This window comes from Oncorhynchus mykiss, chromosome 23 (genome assembly GCF_013265735.2).
Source record: "Oncorhynchus mykiss isolate Arlee chromosome 23, USDA_OmykA_1.1, whole genome shotgun sequence".
NCBI lineage: Eukaryota > Metazoa > Chordata > Actinopteri > Salmoniformes > Salmonidae > Oncorhynchus > Oncorhynchus mykiss.
In genome coordinates, this window is record NC_048587.1 from 7,275,280 (window position 1) to 7,296,980 (window position 21,701).

Below are 21,701 nucleotides of genomic sequence, written 5' to 3' on the forward strand. Positions count from 1 at the left end.
TCTGGTCCAACACCCTATTAAGACACGTTATGTTAGTAGTTACCTGTTCTGGTGGTCCAACACCCTATTAAGACACGTTATGTTAGTAGTTACCTGTTCTGGTCCAACACCCTATTAAGACACGTTATGTTAGTAGTTACCTGTTCTGGTCCAACACCCTATTAAGACATGTTATGTTAGTAGTTACCTGTTCTGGTCCAACACCCTATTAAGACACGTTATGTTAGTAGTTACCTGTTCTGGTGGTCCAACACCCTATTAAGACACGTTATGTTAGTAGTTACCTGTTCTGGTCCAACACCCTATTAAGACACGTTATGTTAGTAGTTACCTGTTCTGGTCCAACACCCTATTAAGACATGTTATGTTAGTAGTTACCTGTTCTGGTCCAACACCCTATTAAGACACGTTATGTTAGTAGTTACCTGTTCTGGTCCAATACCCTATTAAGACACGTTATGTTAGTAGTTACCTGTTCTGGTGGCCCAACACCCCATTAATACACGTTATGTTAGTAGTTACCTGTTCTGGTGGCCCAACACCCTATTAAGACACGTTATGTTAGTAGTTACCTGTTCTGGTCCAACACCCTATTAAGACACGTTATGTTAGTAGTTACCTGTTCTGGTCCAACACCCTATTAAGACACGTTATGTTAGTAGTTACCTGTTCTGGTGGCCCAACACCCTATTAAGACACGTTATGTTAGTAGTTACCTGTTCTGGTCCAACACCCTATTAAGACACGTTATGTTAGTAGTTACCTGTTCTGGTCCAACACCCTATTAAGACACGTTATGTTAGTAGTTACCTGTTCTGGTCCAATACCCTATTAAGACACGTTATGTTAGTAGTTACCTGTTCTGGTCCAACACCCTATTAAGACACGTTATGTTAGTAGTTACCTGTTCTGGTGGTCCAACACCCTATTAAGACACGTTATGTTAGTAGTTACCTGTTCTGGTCCAACACCCTATTAAGACACGTTATGTTAGTAGTTACCTGTTCTGGTCCAACACCCTATTAAGACATGTTATGTTAGTAGTTACCTGTTCTGGTCCAACACCCTATTAAGACACGTTATGTTAGTAGTTACCTGTTCTGGTCCAATACCCTATTAAGACACGTTATGTTAGTAGTTACCTGTTCTGGTGGCCCAACACCCCATTAATACACGTTATGTTAGTAGTTACCTGTTCTGGTCCAACACCCTATTAAGACACGTTATGTTAGTAGTTACCTGTTCTGGTGGCCCAACACCCTATTAAGACACGTTATGTTAGTAGTTACCTGTTCTGGTCCAACACCCTATTAAGACACGTTATGTTAGTAGTTACCTGTTCTGGTCCAACACCCTATTAAGACACGTTATGTTAGTAGTTACCTGTTCTGGTCCAATACCCTATTAAGACACGTTATGTTAGTAGTTACCTGTTCTGGTCCAATACCCTATTAAGACACGTTATGTTAGTAGTTACCTGTTCTGGTCCAACACCCTATTAAGACACGTTATGTTAGTAGTTACCTGTTCTGGTCCAACACCCTATTAAGACACGTTATGTTAGTAGTTACCTGTTCTGGTGGTCCAACACCCTATTAAGACACGTTATGTTAGTAGTTACCTGTTCTGGTCCAACACCCCATTAAGACACGTTATGTTAGTAGTTACCTGTTCTGGTGGCCCAACACCCCATTAAGACACGTTATGTTAGTAGTTACCTGTTCTGGTCCAATACCCTATTAAGACACGTTATGTTAGTAGTTACCTGTTCTGGTCCAACACCCCATTAAGACACGTTATGTTAGTAGTTACCTGTTCTGGTGGTCCAACACCCTATTAAGACACGTTATGTTAGTAGTTACCTGTTCTGGTCCAATACCCTATTAAGACACGTTATGTTAGTAGTTACATGTTCTGGTCCAACACCCTATTAAGACACGTTATGTTAGTAGTTACCTGTTCTGGTGGTCCAACACTCTATTAAGACACGTTATGTTAGTAGTTACCTGTTCTGGTCCAATACCCTATTAAGACACGTTATGTTAGTAGTTACCTGTTCTGGTGGTCCAACACCCTATTAAGACACGTTATGTTAGTAGTTACCTGTTCTGGTCCAACACCCTATTAAGACACGTTATGTTAGTAGTTACCTGTTCTGGTCCAACACCCTATTAAGACACGTTATGTTAGTAGTTACCTGTTCTGGTCCAACACCCTATTAAGACACGTTATGTTAGTAGTTACCTGTTCTGGTCCAACACCCTATTAAGACACGTTATGTTAGTAGTTACCTGTTCTGGTCCAACACCCTATTAAGACACGTTATGTTAGTAGTTACCTGTTCTGGTCCAACACCCTATTAAGACACGTTATGTTAGTAGTTACCTGTTCTGGTCCAACACCCTATTAAGACACGTTATGTTAGTAGTTACCTGTTCTGGTCCAACACCCCATTAAGACACGTTATGTTAGTAGTTACCTGTTCTGGTGGTCCAACACCCTATTAAGACACGTTATGTTAGTAGTTACCTGTTCTGGTCCAACACCCTATTAAGACACGTTATGTTAGTAGTTACCTGTTCTGGTCCAACACCCTATTAAGACACGTTATGTTAGTAGTTACCTGTTCTGGTCCAACACCCTATTAAGACACGTTATGTTAGTAGTTACCTGTTCTGGTCCAACACCCTATTAAGACACGTTATGTTAGTAGTTACCTGTTCTGGTCCAACACCCTATTAAGACACGTTATGTTAGTAGTTACCTGTTCTGGTCCAACACCCTATTAAGACACGTTATGTTAGTAGTTACCTGTTCTGGTCCAACACCCTATTAAGACACGTTATGTTAGTAGTTACCTGTTCTGGTCCAACACCCCATTAAGACACGTTATGTTAGTAGTTACCTGTTCTGGTCCAACACCCTATTAAGACACGTTATGTTAGTAGTTACCTGTTCTGGTCCAACACCCTATTAAGACACGTTATGTTAGTAGTTACCTGTTCTGGTCCAACACCCTATTAAGACACGTTATGTTAGTAGTTACCTGTTCTGGTCCAACACCCCATTAAGACACGTTATGTTAGTAGTTACCTGTTCTGGTGGTCCAACACCCTATTAAGACACGTTATGTTAGTAGTTACCTGTTCTGGTCCAACACCCTATTAAGACACGTTATGTTAGTAGTTACCTGTTCTGGTCCAACACCCTATTAAGACACGTTATGTTAGTAGTTACCTGTTCTGGTGGTCCAACACCCTATTAAGACACGTTATGTTAGTAGTTACCTGTTCTGGTGGTCCAATACCCTATTAAGACACGTTATGTTAGTAGTTACCTGTTCTGGTCCAACACCCTATTAAGACACGTTATGTTAGTAGTTACCTGTTCTGGTCCAACACCCTATTAAGACACGTTATGTTAGTAGTTACCTGTTCTGGTCCAACACCCTATTAAGACACGTTATGTTAGTAGTTACCTGTTCTGGTGGTCCAACACCCTATTAAGACACGTTATGTTAGTAGTTACCTGTTCTGGTCCAACACCCTATTAAGACACGTTATGTTAGTAGTTACCTGTTCTGGTGGTCCAACACCCTATTAAGACACGTTATGTTAGTAGTTACCTGTTCTGGTCCAATACCCTATTAAGACACGTTATGTTAGTAGTTACCTGTTCTGGTGGTCCAACACCCTATTAAGACACGTTATGTTAGTAGTTACCTGTTCTGGTGGTCCAACACCCTATTAAGACACGTTATGTTAGTAGTTACCTGTTCTGGTCCAACACCCTATTAAGACACGTTATGTTAGTAGTTACCTGTTCTGGTGGTCCAACACCCTATTAAGACACGTTATGTTAGTAGTTACCTGTTCTGGTCCAACACCCTATTAAGACACGTTATGTTAGTAGTTACCTGTTCTGGTGGTCCAACACCCTATTAAGACACGTTATGTTAGTAGTTACCTGTTCTGGTCCAACACCCTATTAAGACACGTTATGTTAGTAGTTACCTGTTCTGGTGGTCCAACACCCTATTAAGACACGTTATGTTAGTAGTTACCTGTTCTGGTGGCCCAACACCCTATTAAGACACGTTATGTTAGTAGTTACCTGTTCTGGTCCAACACCCTATTAAGACACGTTATGTTAGTAGTTACCTGTTCTGGTCCAATACCCTATTAAGACACGTTATGTTAGTAGTTACCTGTTCTGGTCCAACACCCTATTAAGACACGTTATGTTAGTAGTTACCTGTTCTGGTGGTCCAACACCCTATTAAGACACGTTATGTTAGTAGTTACCTGTTCTGGTCCAACACCCTATTAAGACATGTTATGTTAGTAGTTACCTGTTCTGGTCCAACACCCTATTAAGACACGTTATGTTAGTAGTTACCTGTTCTGGTCCAACACCCTATTAAGACACGTTATGTTAGTAGTTACCTGTTCTGGTGGTCCAACACCCCATTAAGACACGTTATGTTAGTAGTTACCTGTTCTGGTCCAACACCCTATTAAGACACGTTATGTTAGTAGTTACCTGTTCTGGTCCAATACCCCATTAAGACACGTTATGTTAGTAGTTACCTGTTCTGGTCCAACACCCTATTAAGACACGTTATGTTAGTAGTTACCTGTTCTGGTGGCCCAACACCCCATTAAGACACGTTATGTTAGTAGTTACCTGTTCTGGTCCAACACCCTATTAAGACACGTTATGTTAGTAGTTACCTGTTCTGGTCCAACATCCTATTAAGACACGTTATGTTAGTAGTTACCTGTTCTGGTCCAACACCCTATTAAGACACGTTATGTTAGTAGTTACCTGTTCTGGTCCAATACCCTATTAAGACACGTTATGTTAGTAGTTACCTGTTCTGGTCCAATACCCTATTAAGACACGTTATGTTAGTAGTTACCTGTTCTGGTCCAACACCCTATTAAGACACGTTATGTTAGTAGTTACCTGTTCTGGTCCAACACCCTATTAAGACACGTTATGTTAGTAGTTACCTGTTCTGGTCCAACACCCTATTAAGACACGTTATGTTAGTAGTTACCTGTTCTGGTCCAATACCCTATTAAGACACGTTATGTTAGTAGTTACCTGTTCTGGTGGTCCAACACCCTATTAAGACACGTTATGTTAGTAGTTACCTGTTCTGGTGGTCCAACACTCTATTAAGACACGTTATGTTAGTAGTTACCTGTTCTGGTCCAACACCCTATTAAGACACGTTATGTTAGTAGTTACCTGTTCTGGTCCAACACCCTATTAAGACACGTTATGTTAGTAGTTACCTGTTCTGGTGGCCCAACACCCTATTAAGACATGTTATGTTAGTAGTTACCTGTTCTGGTCCAACACCCTATTAAGACACGTTATGTTAGTAGTTACCTGTTCTGGTGGTCCAACACCCTATTAAGACACGTTATGTTAGTAGTTACCTGTTCTGGTCCAACACCCTATTAAGACACGTTATGTTAGTAGTTACCTGTTCTGGTGGTCCAACACCCTATTAAGACACGTTATGTTAGTAGTTACCTGTTCTGGTGGTCCAACACCCTATTAAGACACGTTATGTTAGTAGTTACCTGTTCTGGTCCAACACCCTATTAAGACACGTTATGTTAGTAGTTACCTGTTCTGGTCCAACACCCCATTAAGACACGTTATGTTAGTAGTTACCTGTTCTGGTGGTCCAACATCCTATTAAGACACGTTATGTTAGTAGTTACCTGTTCTGGTCCAACACCCTATTAAGACACGTTATGTTAGTAGTTACCTGTTCTGGTGGCCCAACACCCCATTAAGACACGTTATGTTAGTAGTTACCTGTTCTGGTCCAACACCCCATTAAGACACGTTATGTTAGTAGTTACCTGTTCTGGTCCAACACCCCATTAAGACACGTTATGTTAGTAGTTACCTGTTCTGGTCCAACACCCTATTAAGACGTTTTTATGTTAGTAGTTACCTGTTCTGGTCCAACACCCCATTAAGACACGTTATGTTAGTAGTTACCTGTTCTGGTCCAACACCCTATTAAGACACGTTATGTTGCTGTTTCCTTTGCTACGGTATATTCTGGTTTGTCAACTCTGGGTCATATGAAGGTCAACACAGGTGCTGCCTTCCTGTATACTGTAAATACCGTACTAATTGGTCAGACCCACCGGTGGGTAAACTGCAGGCCTGTTAGCTATTAGACTCATATCGTACAGGATTAAATGTTTCAGTCTATTTGATAAAGCCTGCCTGGGATAAATGGACTGATCTCTATTAATCAAACCAGTATGTGGTCTTTGGATCTCACAGGATATGGGGGATTTATGTGTCTCTCTGTTCCTGTTAGAGTATGATGGAGGATGATCCAGGGTCAGAGAGAGAGACAGTTAGAGAGAGAGAGAGTCAGATGGAGAGAGGGAGACAGGTAGAGAGAGACAGGTAGAGAGAGAGAGAGACAGGTAGAGAGAGAGAGACAGGTAGAGAAAGAGACAGGTAGAGTGAGAGACAGGTAGAGAGAGAGAGAGAGAGAGAGAGAGAGAGAGAGAGAGAGAGAGAGAGAGAGAGAGAGAGAGAGAGACAGGTAAAGAGAGACAGGTAGAGAGAGAGAGACAGGTAGAGAGAGAGACAGGTAGAGAGAGAGAGAAGGAGAGAGAGAGACAGGTAGAGAGAGAGACAGGTAGTGATAGAGAGACAGGTAGAGAGAGAGACAGGTAGAGAGAGGGAGTGAGCAAGACAGAGAGAGGTTGTGGATCTCAATGTCCTGTTATTGATCAAATATGCAGAGACTTTCCAATTCCATACAGATACTTATACCATTCCATACAGATACTCATACCATTCCATACAGATACTCATTCCATTCCATACAGATACTCATACCATTCCATACAGATACTCAGATACCCATTCCATACAGATACTCATACCATACCATTCCATACAGATACACATTCCATTCCATAAAGATACTCATACCATTCCATACAGATACTCATACCATACCATTCCATACAGGTACTCATACCATTTCATTCCATACAGATACTCATACCATTCCATACCATACAGATACTCATACCATTCCATTCCATTCAGATACTCACACCATTCCATACCATACAGACACTCATACCATATCATTCCATACAGATACTCACACCATTCCGTACCATACAGACACTCATACCATACCATTCCATACAGGTACTCATACCATTCCATTCCATACAAATACTCATACCATTCCATACCATACAGATAATCATACCATTCCATTCCATTCAGATACTCACACCATTCCATACCATACAGACACTCATACCATACCATTCCATACAGATACTCATACCATTCCATTCCATACAGATACTCATACCATACCATTCCATACAGATACTCATACCATTCCATACAGATACTCATACCATTCCATTCAATACAGATACTCATACCATTCCATTCCATACAGATACTCATACCATACCATTCCATACAGATACTCATACCATTCCATACAGATACTCATACCATTCCATTCCATACAGATACTCATACCATTCCATACCATACAGATACTCATACCATTCCATTCCATTCAGATACTCATACCATTCCATTCCATACAGATACTCATACCATTCCATTCCATACAGATACTAATACCATTCCATTCCATACAGATACTCATACCATTCCATACAGATACTCATACCATTCCATTCCATACAGATACTCATACCATTCCATTCCATACAGATACACATACCATTCCATACAGATACACATGCCATTCCATACAGATACACATACCATTCCATACAGATACTCATACCATTCCATACAGATACTCATACCATACCATTCCATACAGGTACTCATACCATTCCATTCCATTAAGATACTCATATCATTCCATACAGATACTCATACCATTCCATTCCATACAGATACTCATACCATGCCATACAGGTACTCATACCATTCCATTCCATACAGAAACTCATACCATTCCTTACCATACAGATAATCATACCATTCCATTCCATTCAGATACTCATACCATTCCATACCATACAGATACTCATACTATTCCATTCCATACAGATACTCATACCATTCCATACAGATACTCATACCATTCCATTCCATACAGATACTCATACCATTCCATTCCATACAGATACACATACCATTCCATTCCATACAGATACTCATACCATTCCATACAGATACACATACCATTCCATACAGATACACATTCCATTCCATACAGATACTCATACCATTCCATACAGATACACATACCATTCCATACAGATACTCATACCATTCCATACAGATACTCATACCATTCCATTCCATACAGATACTCATACCATTCCATTCCATACAGATACTCATACCATTCCATACAGATACACATCCCATTCCATACAGATACACATACCATTCCATACAGATACTCATACCATTCCATACAGATACTCATACCATTCCATTCCATACAGATACTCATACCATTCCATTCCATACAGATACTGATACCATTCCATTCCATACAGATACTCATACCATTCCATACAGATACACATACCATTCCATACAGATACACATACCATACCATACAGATACTCATACCATTCCATACAGATACACATACCATTCCATACATATACTCATACCATTCCATTCCATACAGATACTCATACCATTCCATTCCATACAGATACTCATACCATTCCATTCCATACAGATACTCATACCATTCCATTCCATACAGATACACATACCATTCCATTCCATAAAGATACTCATACCATTCCATACAGATACACATACCATTCCATACAGATACACATACCATTCCATACAGATACTCATACCATTCCATACAGATACACATACCATTCCATACAGATACTCATACCATTCCATTCCATACAGATACTAATACCATTCCATTCCATACAGATACTCATACCATTCCATACCATACAGATACACATACCATTCCATTCCATACAGATACTCATACCATTCCATACAGATACACATACCATTCCTTACAGATACTCATACCATTCCATACAGATACACATACTATTCCATACAGATACACATACCATTCCATACAGATACTCATACCATTCCATACAGATACTCATACCATTCCATACAGATACACATACCATTCCTTACAGATACTCATACAATTCCATACAGATACACATACCATTCCATACAGATACACATACCATTCCATACAGATACTCATACCATTCCATACAGATACTCATGCCATTCCATACAGATACTCATACCATTCCATTCCATACAGATACTCATACCATTCCATACAGATACTCATGCCATTCCATACAGATACTCATACCATTCCATTCCATACAGATACTCATACCATTCCATACAGATACACATACCATTCCATACAGATACTCATACCATTCCATACAGATACTCATGCCATTCCATACAGATACTCATACCATTCCATTCCATACAGATACTCATACCATTCCATACAGATACTCAGATACCCATTCCATACAGATACTCATGCCATTCCATACAGATACTCATACCATTCCATTCCATACAGATACTCATACCATTCCATACAGATACTCAGATACCCATTCCATACAGATACTCATACCATTCCATACAGATACACATTCTATTCCATACAGATACTCATACCATTCCATACAGATACTCATACCATTCCATACACATACTCATACCATTCCATACAGATACTCATACCATTCCATACAGATACTCATACCATTTTCTGTGGAAGTGAAGAATTCAATAGTCAACGCTCATCTGCTTCTAATTCAGCGTGTCATCCTGTTCGTATGTGACAGCCAACTCTGTCTCCACCGACGTACCAAACATAATAGATTTGGCCATGAGACAGCAGCGTATTGGAAACCATGCGCAGGCCTTGCTGCATGTACAAACAGACGTATGCCCGGGCAGAAATGGCTGCTTTGAAAATCTCCCAGAGCTGTGGTTTAGTTTGGAGTGGTCTCTCTCCTCCCAAACATCACGATCATGGGCCCATATCCACAAATCATCTCAGAGTAAGAGAGGTAGTCTAGGATCAGGTCCCCCCCTCACCACCCCTGTCTATATAATGGTATCTATTGTTATATTAAAAACCCTAAACTGATCTTAGATCAGGTCCCCCACCCCTGTCCATGTAAGAGTCATTGTTATATAAAAACCCTAAACTGATCTTAGATCAGGTCCCCCACCCCTGTCCATATAAGAGTCATTGTTATATAAAAACCCTAAACTGATCTTAGATCAGGTCCCCCACCCCTGTCCATATAAGAGTCATTGTTATATAAAAGCCCTAAACTGATCTTAGATCTGCACCCCCACCCCTGTCTATATAAGAGTCATTGTTATATAAAAACCCTAAACTGATCTTATATCAGGTCCCCCACCCCTGTCCATATAAGAGTCATTGTTATATAAAAACCCTAAACTGATCTTAGATCAGGTCCCCCACCCCTGTCCATATAAGAGTCATTGTTATATAAAAGCCCTAAACTGATCTTAGATCAGCACTCCTCCTCTGTTTGAATACCAAGAAGCTGTTAGACCATCTGGTGGCCAGCTTCCCAAATGGACCCCTTTCGCTATTATAGTGCACTACTTGGCCCCTATGGACCTTGGTTAAAAGTAGTGCACTTCATAGGGATTTAGAGGGCCATTTGGGAAGCGGAACTTGATTTTCACTAGAGAAGATCACTGATTTGAACTTTGGGTGTCTCACTGGGTGACGTCACCTCTTTCCAGGACTCTTTAGGAGACGGATCGGAACAATCACAGATCACACCCGATGGTCTCTAATCTGGTGAGTGAAGCATCTGTATAAACACCCCGTGGTCTCTAATCTGGTGAGTGAAGCATCTATATCTCTATAAACACCGATGGTCTCTAATCTGGTGAGTGAAGCATCTGTATCTCTATAAACACCCCATGGTCTCTAATCTGGTGAGTGAAGCATCTGTATCTCTATAAACACCCCATGGTCTCTAATCTGGTGAGTGAAGCATCAGTATCTCTATAAACACCCCATGGTCTCTAATCTGGTGAGTGAAGCATCTCTATAAACACCCTGTGGTCTCTAATCTGGTGAGTGAAGCATCTGTATCTCTATAAACACCCGATGGTCTCTAATCTGGTGAGTGAAGCATCTGTATCTCTATAAACACCGATGGTCTCTAATCTGGTGAGTGAAGCATCTGTATCTCTATAAACACCCAATGGTCCCTAATCTGGTGAGTGAAGCATCTGTATCTCTATAAACACCCCATGGTCTCTAATCTGGTGAGTGAAGCATCTGTATCTCTATAAACACCCCATGGTCTCTAATCTGGTGAGTGAAGCATCTGTATCTCTATAAACACTGATGGTCTCTAATCTAGTGAGTGAAGCATCTGTATCTCTATAAACACCCCATGGTCTCTAATCTGGTGAGTGAAGCATCTGTATCTCTATAAACACCCCATGGTCTCTAATCTGGTGAGTGAAGCATCTGTATCTCTATAAACACCGATTGTCTCTAATCTGGTGAGTGAAGCATCTGTATCTCTATAAACACCCCATGGTCTCTAATCTGGTGAGTGAAGCATCTGTATCTCTATAAACACTGATGGTCTCTAATCTGGTGAGTGAAGCATCTATATCTCTATAAACACCCCATGGTCTCTAATCTGGTGAGTGAGGCATCTCTATAAACACCCCGTGGTCTCTAATCTGGTGAGTGAAGCATCTGTATCTCTATAAACACCCCATGGTCTCTAATCTGGTGAGTGAAGCATCTCTATAAACACCCGATGGTCTCTAATCTGGTGAGTGAAGCATCTATATCTCTATAAACACCCCATGGTCTCTAATCTGGTGAGTGAGGCATCTCTATAAACACCCCGTGGTCTCTAATCTGGTGAGTGAAGCATCTGTATCTCTATAAACACCCCATGGTCTCTAATCTGGTGAGTGAAGCATCTGTATCTCTATAAACACCAATGGTCTCTAATCTGGTGAGTGAAGCATCTGTATCTCTATAAACACCCCATGGTCTCTAATCTGGTGAGTGAAGCATCTGTATCTCTATAAACACTGATGGTCTCTAATCTGGTGAGTGAAGCATCTCTATAAACACCCCATGGTCTCTAATCTGGTGAGTGAAGCATCAGTATCTCTATAAACACCCCATGGTCTCTAATCTGGTGAGTGAAGCATCTCTATAAACACCCCATGGTCTCTAATCTGGTGAGTGAAGCATCTATATCTCTATAAACACCCCATGGTCTCTAATATGGTGAGTGAAGCATCTCTATAAACACCCCATGGTCTCTAATCTGGTGAGTGAAGCATCAGTATCTCTATAAACACCCCATGGTCTCTAATCTGGTGAGTGAAGCATCTGTATCTCTATAAACACCAATGGTCTCTAATCTGGTGAGTGAAGCATCTGTATCTCTATAAACACCCCATGGTCTCTAATCTGGTGAGTGAAGCATCTGTATCTCTATAAACACTGATGGTCTCTAATCTGGTGAGTGAAGCATCTCTATAAACACCAATGGTCTCTAATCTGGTGAGTGAAGCATCTATATCTCTATAAACACCCCATGGTCTCTAATCTGGTGAGTGAAGCATCTCTATAAACACCCGATGGTCTCTAATCTGGTGAGTGAAGCATCTCTATAAACACCCGATGGTCTCTAATCTGGTGAGTGAAGCATCTCTATAAACACCAATGGTCTCTAATCTGGTGAGTGAAGCATCAGTATCTCTATAAACACCCCATGGTCTCTAATCTGGTGAGTGAAGCATCTGTATCTCTATAAACACCAGATGGTCTCTAATCTGGTGAGTGAAGCATCTGTATCTCTATAAACACCGATGGTCTCTAATCTGGTGAGTGAAGCATCTGTATCTCTATAAACACCCAATGGTCCCTAATCTGGTGAGTGAAGCATCTGTATCTCTATAAACACCCGATGGTCTCCAATCTGGTGAGTGAAGCATCTGTATCTCTATAAACACCCCATGGTCTCTAATCAGGTGAGTGAAGCATCTGTATCTCTATAAACACCCAATGGTCTCTAATCTGGTGAGTGAAGCATCAGTATCTCTATAAACACCCCATGGTCTCTAATCTGGTGAGTGAAGCATCTCTATAAACACCCCATGGTCTCTAATCTGGTGAGTGAAGCATCTGTATCTCTATAAACACCCAATGGTCCCTAATCTGGTGAGTGAAGCATCTGTATCTCTATAAACACCCAATGGTCTCTAATCTGGTGAGTGAAGCATCTGTATCTCTATAAACACCCCATGGTCTCTAATCTGGTGAGTGAAGCATCTGTATCTCTATAAACACCCCATGGTCTCTAATCTGGTGAGTGAATCATCTGTATCTCTATAAACACCAATGGTCTCTAATCTGGTGAGTGAAGCATCTCTAAAAACACCCTGTGGTCTCTAATCTGGTGAGTGAAGCATCTGTATCTCTATAAACACCCGATGGTCTCTAATCTGGTGAGTGAAGCATCTGTATCTCTATAAACACCGATGGTCTCTAATCTGGTGAGTGAAGCATCTGTATCTCTATAAACACCCAATGGTCCCTAATCTGGTGAGTGAAGCATCTGTATCTCTATAAACACCCCATGGTCTCTAATCTGGTGAGTGAAGCATCTGTATCTCTATAAACACCCCATGGTCTCTAACCTGGTGAGTGAAGCATATATATATCTATAAACAGTGTCTTGGTAGCGAAGTGTCTTGGTAGGGCAGAAACTTGGTAGAGCAGTGTCTTGGTAGAGCAGTTTCTTGGTAGAGCAGTAACTTGGTAGAGCAGTGTCTTGGTAGAGCAGTGTCTTGCTAGAGCAGTAACTTGGTAGGGCAGTAACTTGGTAGAGCAGTGTCTTGGTAGAGCAGTAACTTGGTAGGGCAGTGTCTTGGTAGAGCAGTGTCTTGGTAGAGCAGTAACTTGGTAGAGCAGTAACTTGGTAGGGCAGTGTCTTGGTAGGGCAGTAACTTGGTAGAGCAGTAACTTGGTAGAGCAGTAACTTGGTAGAGCAGTGTCTTGGTAGGGCAGTGTCTTGGTAGGGCAGTGTCTTGGTAGGGCAGTGTCTTGGTAGGGTAGTGTCTTGGTTGGGCAGTGTCTTGGTAGGGCAGTGTCTTGGTAGGGCAGTAACTTGGTAGAGCAGTGTCTTGGTAGGGCAGTTTCTTTGTAGGGCAGTGTCTTGGTAGGGCAGTGTCTTGGTAGGGCAGTAACTTGGTAGGGCAGTAACTTGGTAGAGCAGTGTCTTGGTAGGGCAGTAACTTGGTATGGCAGTAACTTGGTAGGGCAGTGTCTTGGTAGGGCAGCGTCTTGGTAGGACAGTGTCTTGGTAGGGCAGTAACTTGGTAGGGCAGTAACTTGGTAGAGCAGTGTCTTGGTAGGGCAGTAACTTGGTAGGGCAGCAACTTGGTAGGGCAGTGTCTTGGTAGGGCAGTGTCTTGGTAGGGCAGTGTCTTGGTAGGGCAGTGTCTTGGTAGGGCAGTGTCTTGGTAGGGCAGTAACTTGGTAGATCAGTGTCTTGGTAGGGCAGTGTCTTGGTAGGGCAGTGTCTTGGTAGGGCAGTGTCTTGGTAGAGTAGTAACTTGGTAGGGAAGTAACTTGGTAGAGCAGTTTCTGGTATGGCAGTAGCTTGGTAGGGCAGTAACTTAGTAGGGCAGTAACTTGGTAGAGCAGTAACTTGGTAGGGCAGTGTCTTGGTAGGGCAGTATCTTGGTAGAGCAGTAACTTGGTAGAGCAGTTTCTGGTATGGCAGTGTCTTGGTAGGGCAGTAGCTTAGTAGGGCAGTAACTTGGTAGGGCAGTAACTTGGTAGTGCAGTAACTTAGTTGGGCAGTGTCTTGGTAGGGCAGTAACTTAGTAGGGCAGTAACTTGGTAGGGCAGTAACTTGGTAGGGCAGTAACTTAGTAGGGCAGCAACTTAGTAGGGCAGTAACTTGGTAGAGCAGTAACTTGGTAGGGCAGTGTCTTGGTAGGGCAGTATCTTGGTAGAGCAGTAACTTGGTAGAGCAGTTTCTGGTATGGCAGTGTCTTGGTAGGGCAGTAGCTTAGTAGGGCAGTAACTTGGTAGGGCAGTAACTTGGTAGTGCAGTAACTTAGTAGGGCAGTGTCTTGGTAGGGCAGTAACTTAGTAGGGCAGTAACTTGGTAGGGCAGTAACTTGGTAGGGCAGTAACTTAGTAGGGCAGCAACTTAGTAGGGCAGCAACTTAGTAGGGCAGTAACTTGCTAGGGCAGTAACTTGGTAGAGCAGTGTCTTGGTAGGGCAGTGTCTTGATAGGGCAGTGTCTTGGTAGAGCAGTAACTTGGTAGGGCAGTAACTTGGTAGAGCAGTTTCTGGTATGGCAGTAACTTGGTAGGGCAGTATTTTGATAGAGCATTATCTTGGTAGGGCAGCTTCTTTTTGGCAAAGCAGTTTAATAAATAGTATATACTGTACACACACACACACACACACACACACACACACACACACACACACACACACACACACACACACACACACACACACACACACAGTAGCGAAGAATGTGTGTGTGTGTCTATGTGAATAGTCTCTAAGGTGCAGATGAACAGCAGGTCTGAGCAGGTAGACAGCTGGGGTTATCTGTTCAGCATTCTGATGGTCTGCTGGTAGAAGCTGTCTCGGAGCCTGTTGGTCCGAGACCCGACACTCCAATCCCGTTTGCCAGATGGTAACGGAGTGAACAGTCCGTAGCTCGGTTGACTGGAGTCCTTGACGATCTTCCGGGCCTTCCTGAGACGCGTGGTGTAAAATATCCTGTGGGGCAGGGAGCTCACTCTCAGTGATGTACTGGGCCGTCCGCACCACCCTCTTATGGTTGAGGCCGGTGCAGTTGCCGTACCAGGCGGTGATGCAGCCAGACCAGATGCTCTCAATGGTGCATCTATAGACGTTGTTGAAGATCTGAGGGGCCAAGACAAATTTCTTCAGTCGCTTCAGTCGCTGTGATGTGTCCTCTTGAAGCTATTGACCCTCTCCTCTGCAGCCACGTCAATGTGGATGGGGGGCCGTGCACCCCCCCCCCCCCCCCCTGTTTCCTGCAGTCCACTATCAGCTCCTTGGTCCTGCTGATGTTGAGGGAGAGGTTGTTGTCCCGACAACACACTGCCAGGTCTCTGACCTCCTCCCTGTAGGCTGTCTCATTGTCGTCACTGATCAGAACTACCACTGTCGGGTTGTCAACAAACGATGATGGAGTCTGGAGTCTGGAGACCAGAGTACTAACCATGTGGTTTAGTTCCTTCACAGTACTATCCGTGTGGTTTAGTTCCTTCACAGTACTATCCGTGTGGTTTAGTTCCTTCACAGTACTGACCATGTGGTTTAGTTCCTTCACAGTACTATCCGTGTGGTTTAGTTCCTTCACAGTACTAACCATGTAGTTTAGATCCTTCACAGTACTAACCATATGGTTTAGTTCCTTCACAGTACTGACCATGTGGTTTAGTTCCTTCACAGTACTAACCATGTGGTTTAGTTCCTTCACAGTACTAACCATGTGGTTTAGTTCCTTCACAGTACTAACCATGTGGTTTAGTTCCTTCACAGTACTGACCATGTGGTTTAGTTCCTTCACAGTACTAACCATGTAGTTTAGATCCTTCACAGTACTATCCATGTGGTTTAGTTCCTTCACAGTACTAACCATGTGGTTTAGTTCGTTCACAGTACTGACCATGTAGTTTAGATCCTTCACAGTACTATCCATGTGGTTTAGTTCCTTCACAGTACTGACCATGTAGTTTAGATCCTTCACAGTACTGACCATGTGGTTTAGTTCCTTCACAGTACTAACCATGTAGTTTAGATCCTTCACAGTACTAACCGTGTGGTTTTGTTCCTTCAGAATGCCCTCCAATGGGACTAGAGACCCTGAAGATTGATGACTTTCAGCTCCATGCCTCCACGATGAGACGTTACGGGCTGGGAGCACACAGAGGACGCCTCAACATACAGGTCAGTCAGGAATAGTGTGTCAAGGAGAGAGAAGTTTGTAAAGGATAGAGGTTCGTTGAACTGTGTGGCTCAGGTGGTAAGAGCATGGTGGTTTGGTTTATATTTCCACAGAGATCACATATGGATGTTGACTACCGGTTAAACGTTTTACAACACCTACCCGTTAAAGAGTTTTCTTCTTAATTTTTTAAAACTATTGTCTACATTGTAGAATAATAGTGAAGACATCAAAACTATGAAATAACACATATGGAATCATGTAGTAACCAAACGAAAGTGTTAAACAAATCAAAATATATTTTATATTTGAGATTATTTAAAGTAGCCACCCTTTGCCTTGATGACAGATTTGCACTCTCGTGACGTTCTCTTAACCAGCTTCACCTGGAATGAGCAGTTAAAGGTCATGGGTACCAAATGCAGCTTTAGTTTAATAGGACGCTGGTTGACCTACCTTGAGTTAGTTACTATAATGCTCTGCCTGTTTTGAATGCCTTGGTTCATTGACTCTACCAAATACAGTGAGCAGCTGTAAGACCTGAGGATCAGAAAAGGCCGACTGCATCAAAGAGATCAAGTACGACGACCATTAAACTGGGGGTCCATTATTATCTGACTACCATTAAACTGGGGGTCCATTATTATATGACTACCATTAAACTGGGGGTCCATTATTATATGACTACCATTAAACTGGGGGTTCATTATTATCTGACTACCATTAAACTGGGGGTCCATTATTATATGACTACCATTAAACTGGGGGTCCATTATTATCTGACGACCATTAAACTGGGGGTCCATTATTATATGACTACCATTAAACTGGGGGACCATTAATATATAATACCCATTAAACTGGGGGTCCATTATTATCTGACTACCATTAAACTGGGGGTCCATTATTATCTGACTACCATTAAACTGGGGGTCCATTATTAAATGACTACCATTAAACTGGGGGTCCATTATTATCTGACTACCATTAAACTGGGGGTCCATTATTATCTGACTACCATTAAACTGGGGGTCCATTATTATCTGACTACCATTAAACTGGGGGTCCATTATTATCTGACTACCATTAAACTGGGGGTCCATTATTATCTGACTACCATTAAACTGGGGTTCCATTATTATCTGACTACCATTAAACTGGGGGTCCATTATTATCTGACTACCATTAAACTGGGGGTCCATTATTATCTGACTACCATTAAACTGGGGGTCCATTATTATCTGACTACCATTAAACTGGGGGTCCATTATTAAATGACTACCATTAAACTGGGGGTCCATTATTATCTGACTACCATTAAACTGGGGGTCCATTATTATCTGACTACCATTAAACTGGGGGTCCATTATTAAATGACTACCATTAAACTGGGGGTCCATTATTAAATGACTACCATTAAACTGGGGGACCATTATTATCTGACTACCATTAAACTGGGGGTCCATTATTAAATGACTACCATTAAACTGGGATTCCATTATTATCTGACTACCATTAAACTGGGGGTCCATTATTATCTGACTACCATTAAACTGGGGTTCCATTATTATCTGACTACCATTAAACTGGGGGTCCATTATTATCTGACTACCATTAAACTGGGGGTCCATTATTATCTGACTACCATTAAACTGGGATTCCATTATTATGTGACTACCATTAAACTGGGGGTCCATTATTATCTGACTACCATTAAACTGGGGTTCCATTATTATATGACTACCATTAAACTGGGGGTCCATTAATATATAGTTCCCATTAAACTGGGGGTCCATTATTACATGACTACCATTCAACTGGGGATCCATTATTATCTGACTACCATTAAACTGGGGGTCCATTATTATACAGTTCCCATTAAACTGGGGGTCCATTATTATCTGACTACCATTAAACTGGGGGTCCATTATTATCTGACTACCATTAAACTGGGGGTCCATTATTATCTGACTACCATTAAACTGGGGGTCCATTATTATCTGACTACCATTAAACTGGGGGTCCATTATTATATGACTACCATTAAACTGGGGGTCCATTAATATATAGTTCCCATTAAACTGGGGGTCCATTATTATATGACTACCATTCAACTGGGGATCCATTATTATCTGACTACCATTAAACTGGGGGTCCATTATTATACAGTTCCCATTAAACTGGGGGTCCATTATTATCTGACTACCATTAAACTGGGTGTCCATTATTATACAGTTCCCATTAAACTGGGGGTCCATTATTATATGACTACCATTAAACTGGGGGTCCATTGTTATATGACTACCATTAAACTGGGGGTCCATTAATATATAGTTCCCATTAAACTGGGGTTCCATTATTATATGACTACCATTAAACTGGGGATCCATTATTATCTGACTACCATTAAACTGGGGTCCATTATTATCTGACTACCATTAAACTGGGGGTCCATTATTATCTGACTACCATTAAACTGCGGGTCCATTATTATACAGTTCCCATTAAACTGGGGGTCCATTATTATACAGTTCCCATTAAACTGGGGGTCCATTATTATCTGACTACCATTAAACTGGGGGTCCATTATTATACAGTTCCCATTAAACTGGGGGTCCATTATTATACAGTTCCCATTAAACTGGGGGTCCATTATTATACAGTTCCAATTAAACTGGGGATCCATTATTATCTGACTACCATTAAACTGGGGGTCCATTATTATACAGTTCCCATTACACTGGGGGTCCATTATTATACAGTTCCCATTAAACTTGGGGTCCATTATTATACAGTTCCCATTAAACTGGGGGTCCATTATTATACAGTTCCCATTAAACTGGGGGTCCATTATTATACAGTTCCCATTAAACTGGGGATCCATTATTATCTGACTACCATTAAACTGGGGGTCCATTATTATACAGTTCCCATTACACTGGGGGTCCATTATTATACAGTTCCCATTAAACTGGGGATCCATTATTATCTGACTACCATTAAACTGGGTGTCCATTATTAAATGGCTGCCATTAAACTGGGGGTCCATTATTACAGTTATTATCCCCAAACCTCATAAAGTGGACAGAAAAGTCTAAATGGGATCCTTGAAACATCCCAAATCTGACATCACCCAACTGAAGTTAAATGTAAACGCTTAAGTAATGGTTAAGGTAAGGGTTGGGGTTAAGGTTAGAGACGTTCACAAGGATTCCAGATAGCACTAACCTAAAGTGAACTGGTATCTGGGAGAAGAGGTATTTCCTGTCAGGATATGAAGAGGAGGAGTGCGGTTCAGTTTGCCTCATCATCATCTGGGTTTTGTATTGTCCTTAGATCAGAAACTGTAGTACACCCATAATGACTTCCACACACACACTTCCAGACAAACAAACCCTTTGTTATTGTGTGTTTATAGCTGTGTGGTAACATAGTGTGTTGCATTTGGGGGATTGTGCAGGATAATGTGTCCAATCTGGAGAAGAGAGACAGACAAAGAGAGAGAGAGAGAAAGTGACCAATCACAGCAGCGAGATTTATGACCTGTTGCCACAAGAAAATCGCAACCAGTGAAGAACAAACACCATTGTAAATACAACCCATATTTATGTTGATTTATTTTCCCTTTTGTACTTTAACCATTTGCATACCTTTACAACACTGTATATATAATATAATATGACATTTGAAATGTACATTCTTTTGGAACTTTGGTGAGTGTAATGTTTACTGTTACCTTTTATTGTTTATTACACTTTTGTTTATTATCTATTTAACTTTCTTTGGTAATGTAAACATATGTTTCTCATGCCAATAAAGCCCCTTACATTGAAATTAAATTGAATTGAGAGAGATTGAAAGAGAGAGAGAGAGGCTTTAATGGTTCAGTAGGTACACCTATAGCTCATTTCTTGACTCTAGTACTGTAGACTACTTTATCACTGACCTGAACCCAGAGTCTCTTAGAGAGTTCATAGTCAGTCCACTGACACCTCTATCAGATCACAGCAAAATCACAAGCTACTTGAACAGAGCTATGCTCAGTCATGAGGCATCAAAGTCAAAGGAACTGAATAATATTAAGAAACGGAAGGAAAATAGTGTGGAAGTCTACCAAAAAACAATTAGGCAACAACAAATTAAATCCCTTCTAGACAATTTCCTGGACAAAATGTTTCACTGTAATAGTGAAGGTGTAAACTTGGCAGTAGAAAACCTCAACAGTATATTTCATCTGTCAGCTTCCCTATAAATCAACAAATGTAAATCAGACAACCTAAGACAAATAACCACAATGACAAAATGATTTGATGAAGAATGCAAAAACCCAAGAAAGAAATTGAGAAACCTGTCCAACCAAAAACATAGAGACCCAGGAAACCTGAGTCTACGCCTTCACTACGGTGAATCACTAAAACAATACAGAAATACACTACGGAAAAAGAAGGAACAGCACGTCAGAAATCAGCTCAATGTATATGAAGAATCCATAGAATCTAAATACTTCTGGGGAATTGGAAAACTTTAAACAAACAACAACACAAAGAATTATCTTTCTAAAAACAGAGACGTATAAACCACTTCTCCAATCTATTTGGCTC

The 21,701-nt window shown here is 41.3% G+C and overlaps 1 protein-coding gene across 1 annotated transcript in view; it reads left to right on the forward strand.

Moving 5' to 3' along the window:
- The window catches only part of LOC110514524 (inactive carboxypeptidase-like protein X2), a 125,223-nt gene that overhangs the window by 37,283 nt on the left and 66,239 nt on the right, over positions 1-21,701 (forward strand). Inside the window, exon 3 of the mRNA XM_036960341.1 lies at positions 16,993-17,102. Within this exon, the coding sequence (XP_036816236.1) occupies positions 16,993-17,102 (110 nt within the window). The remainder of the gene's footprint in view (positions 1-16,992; positions 17,103-21,701) is intronic.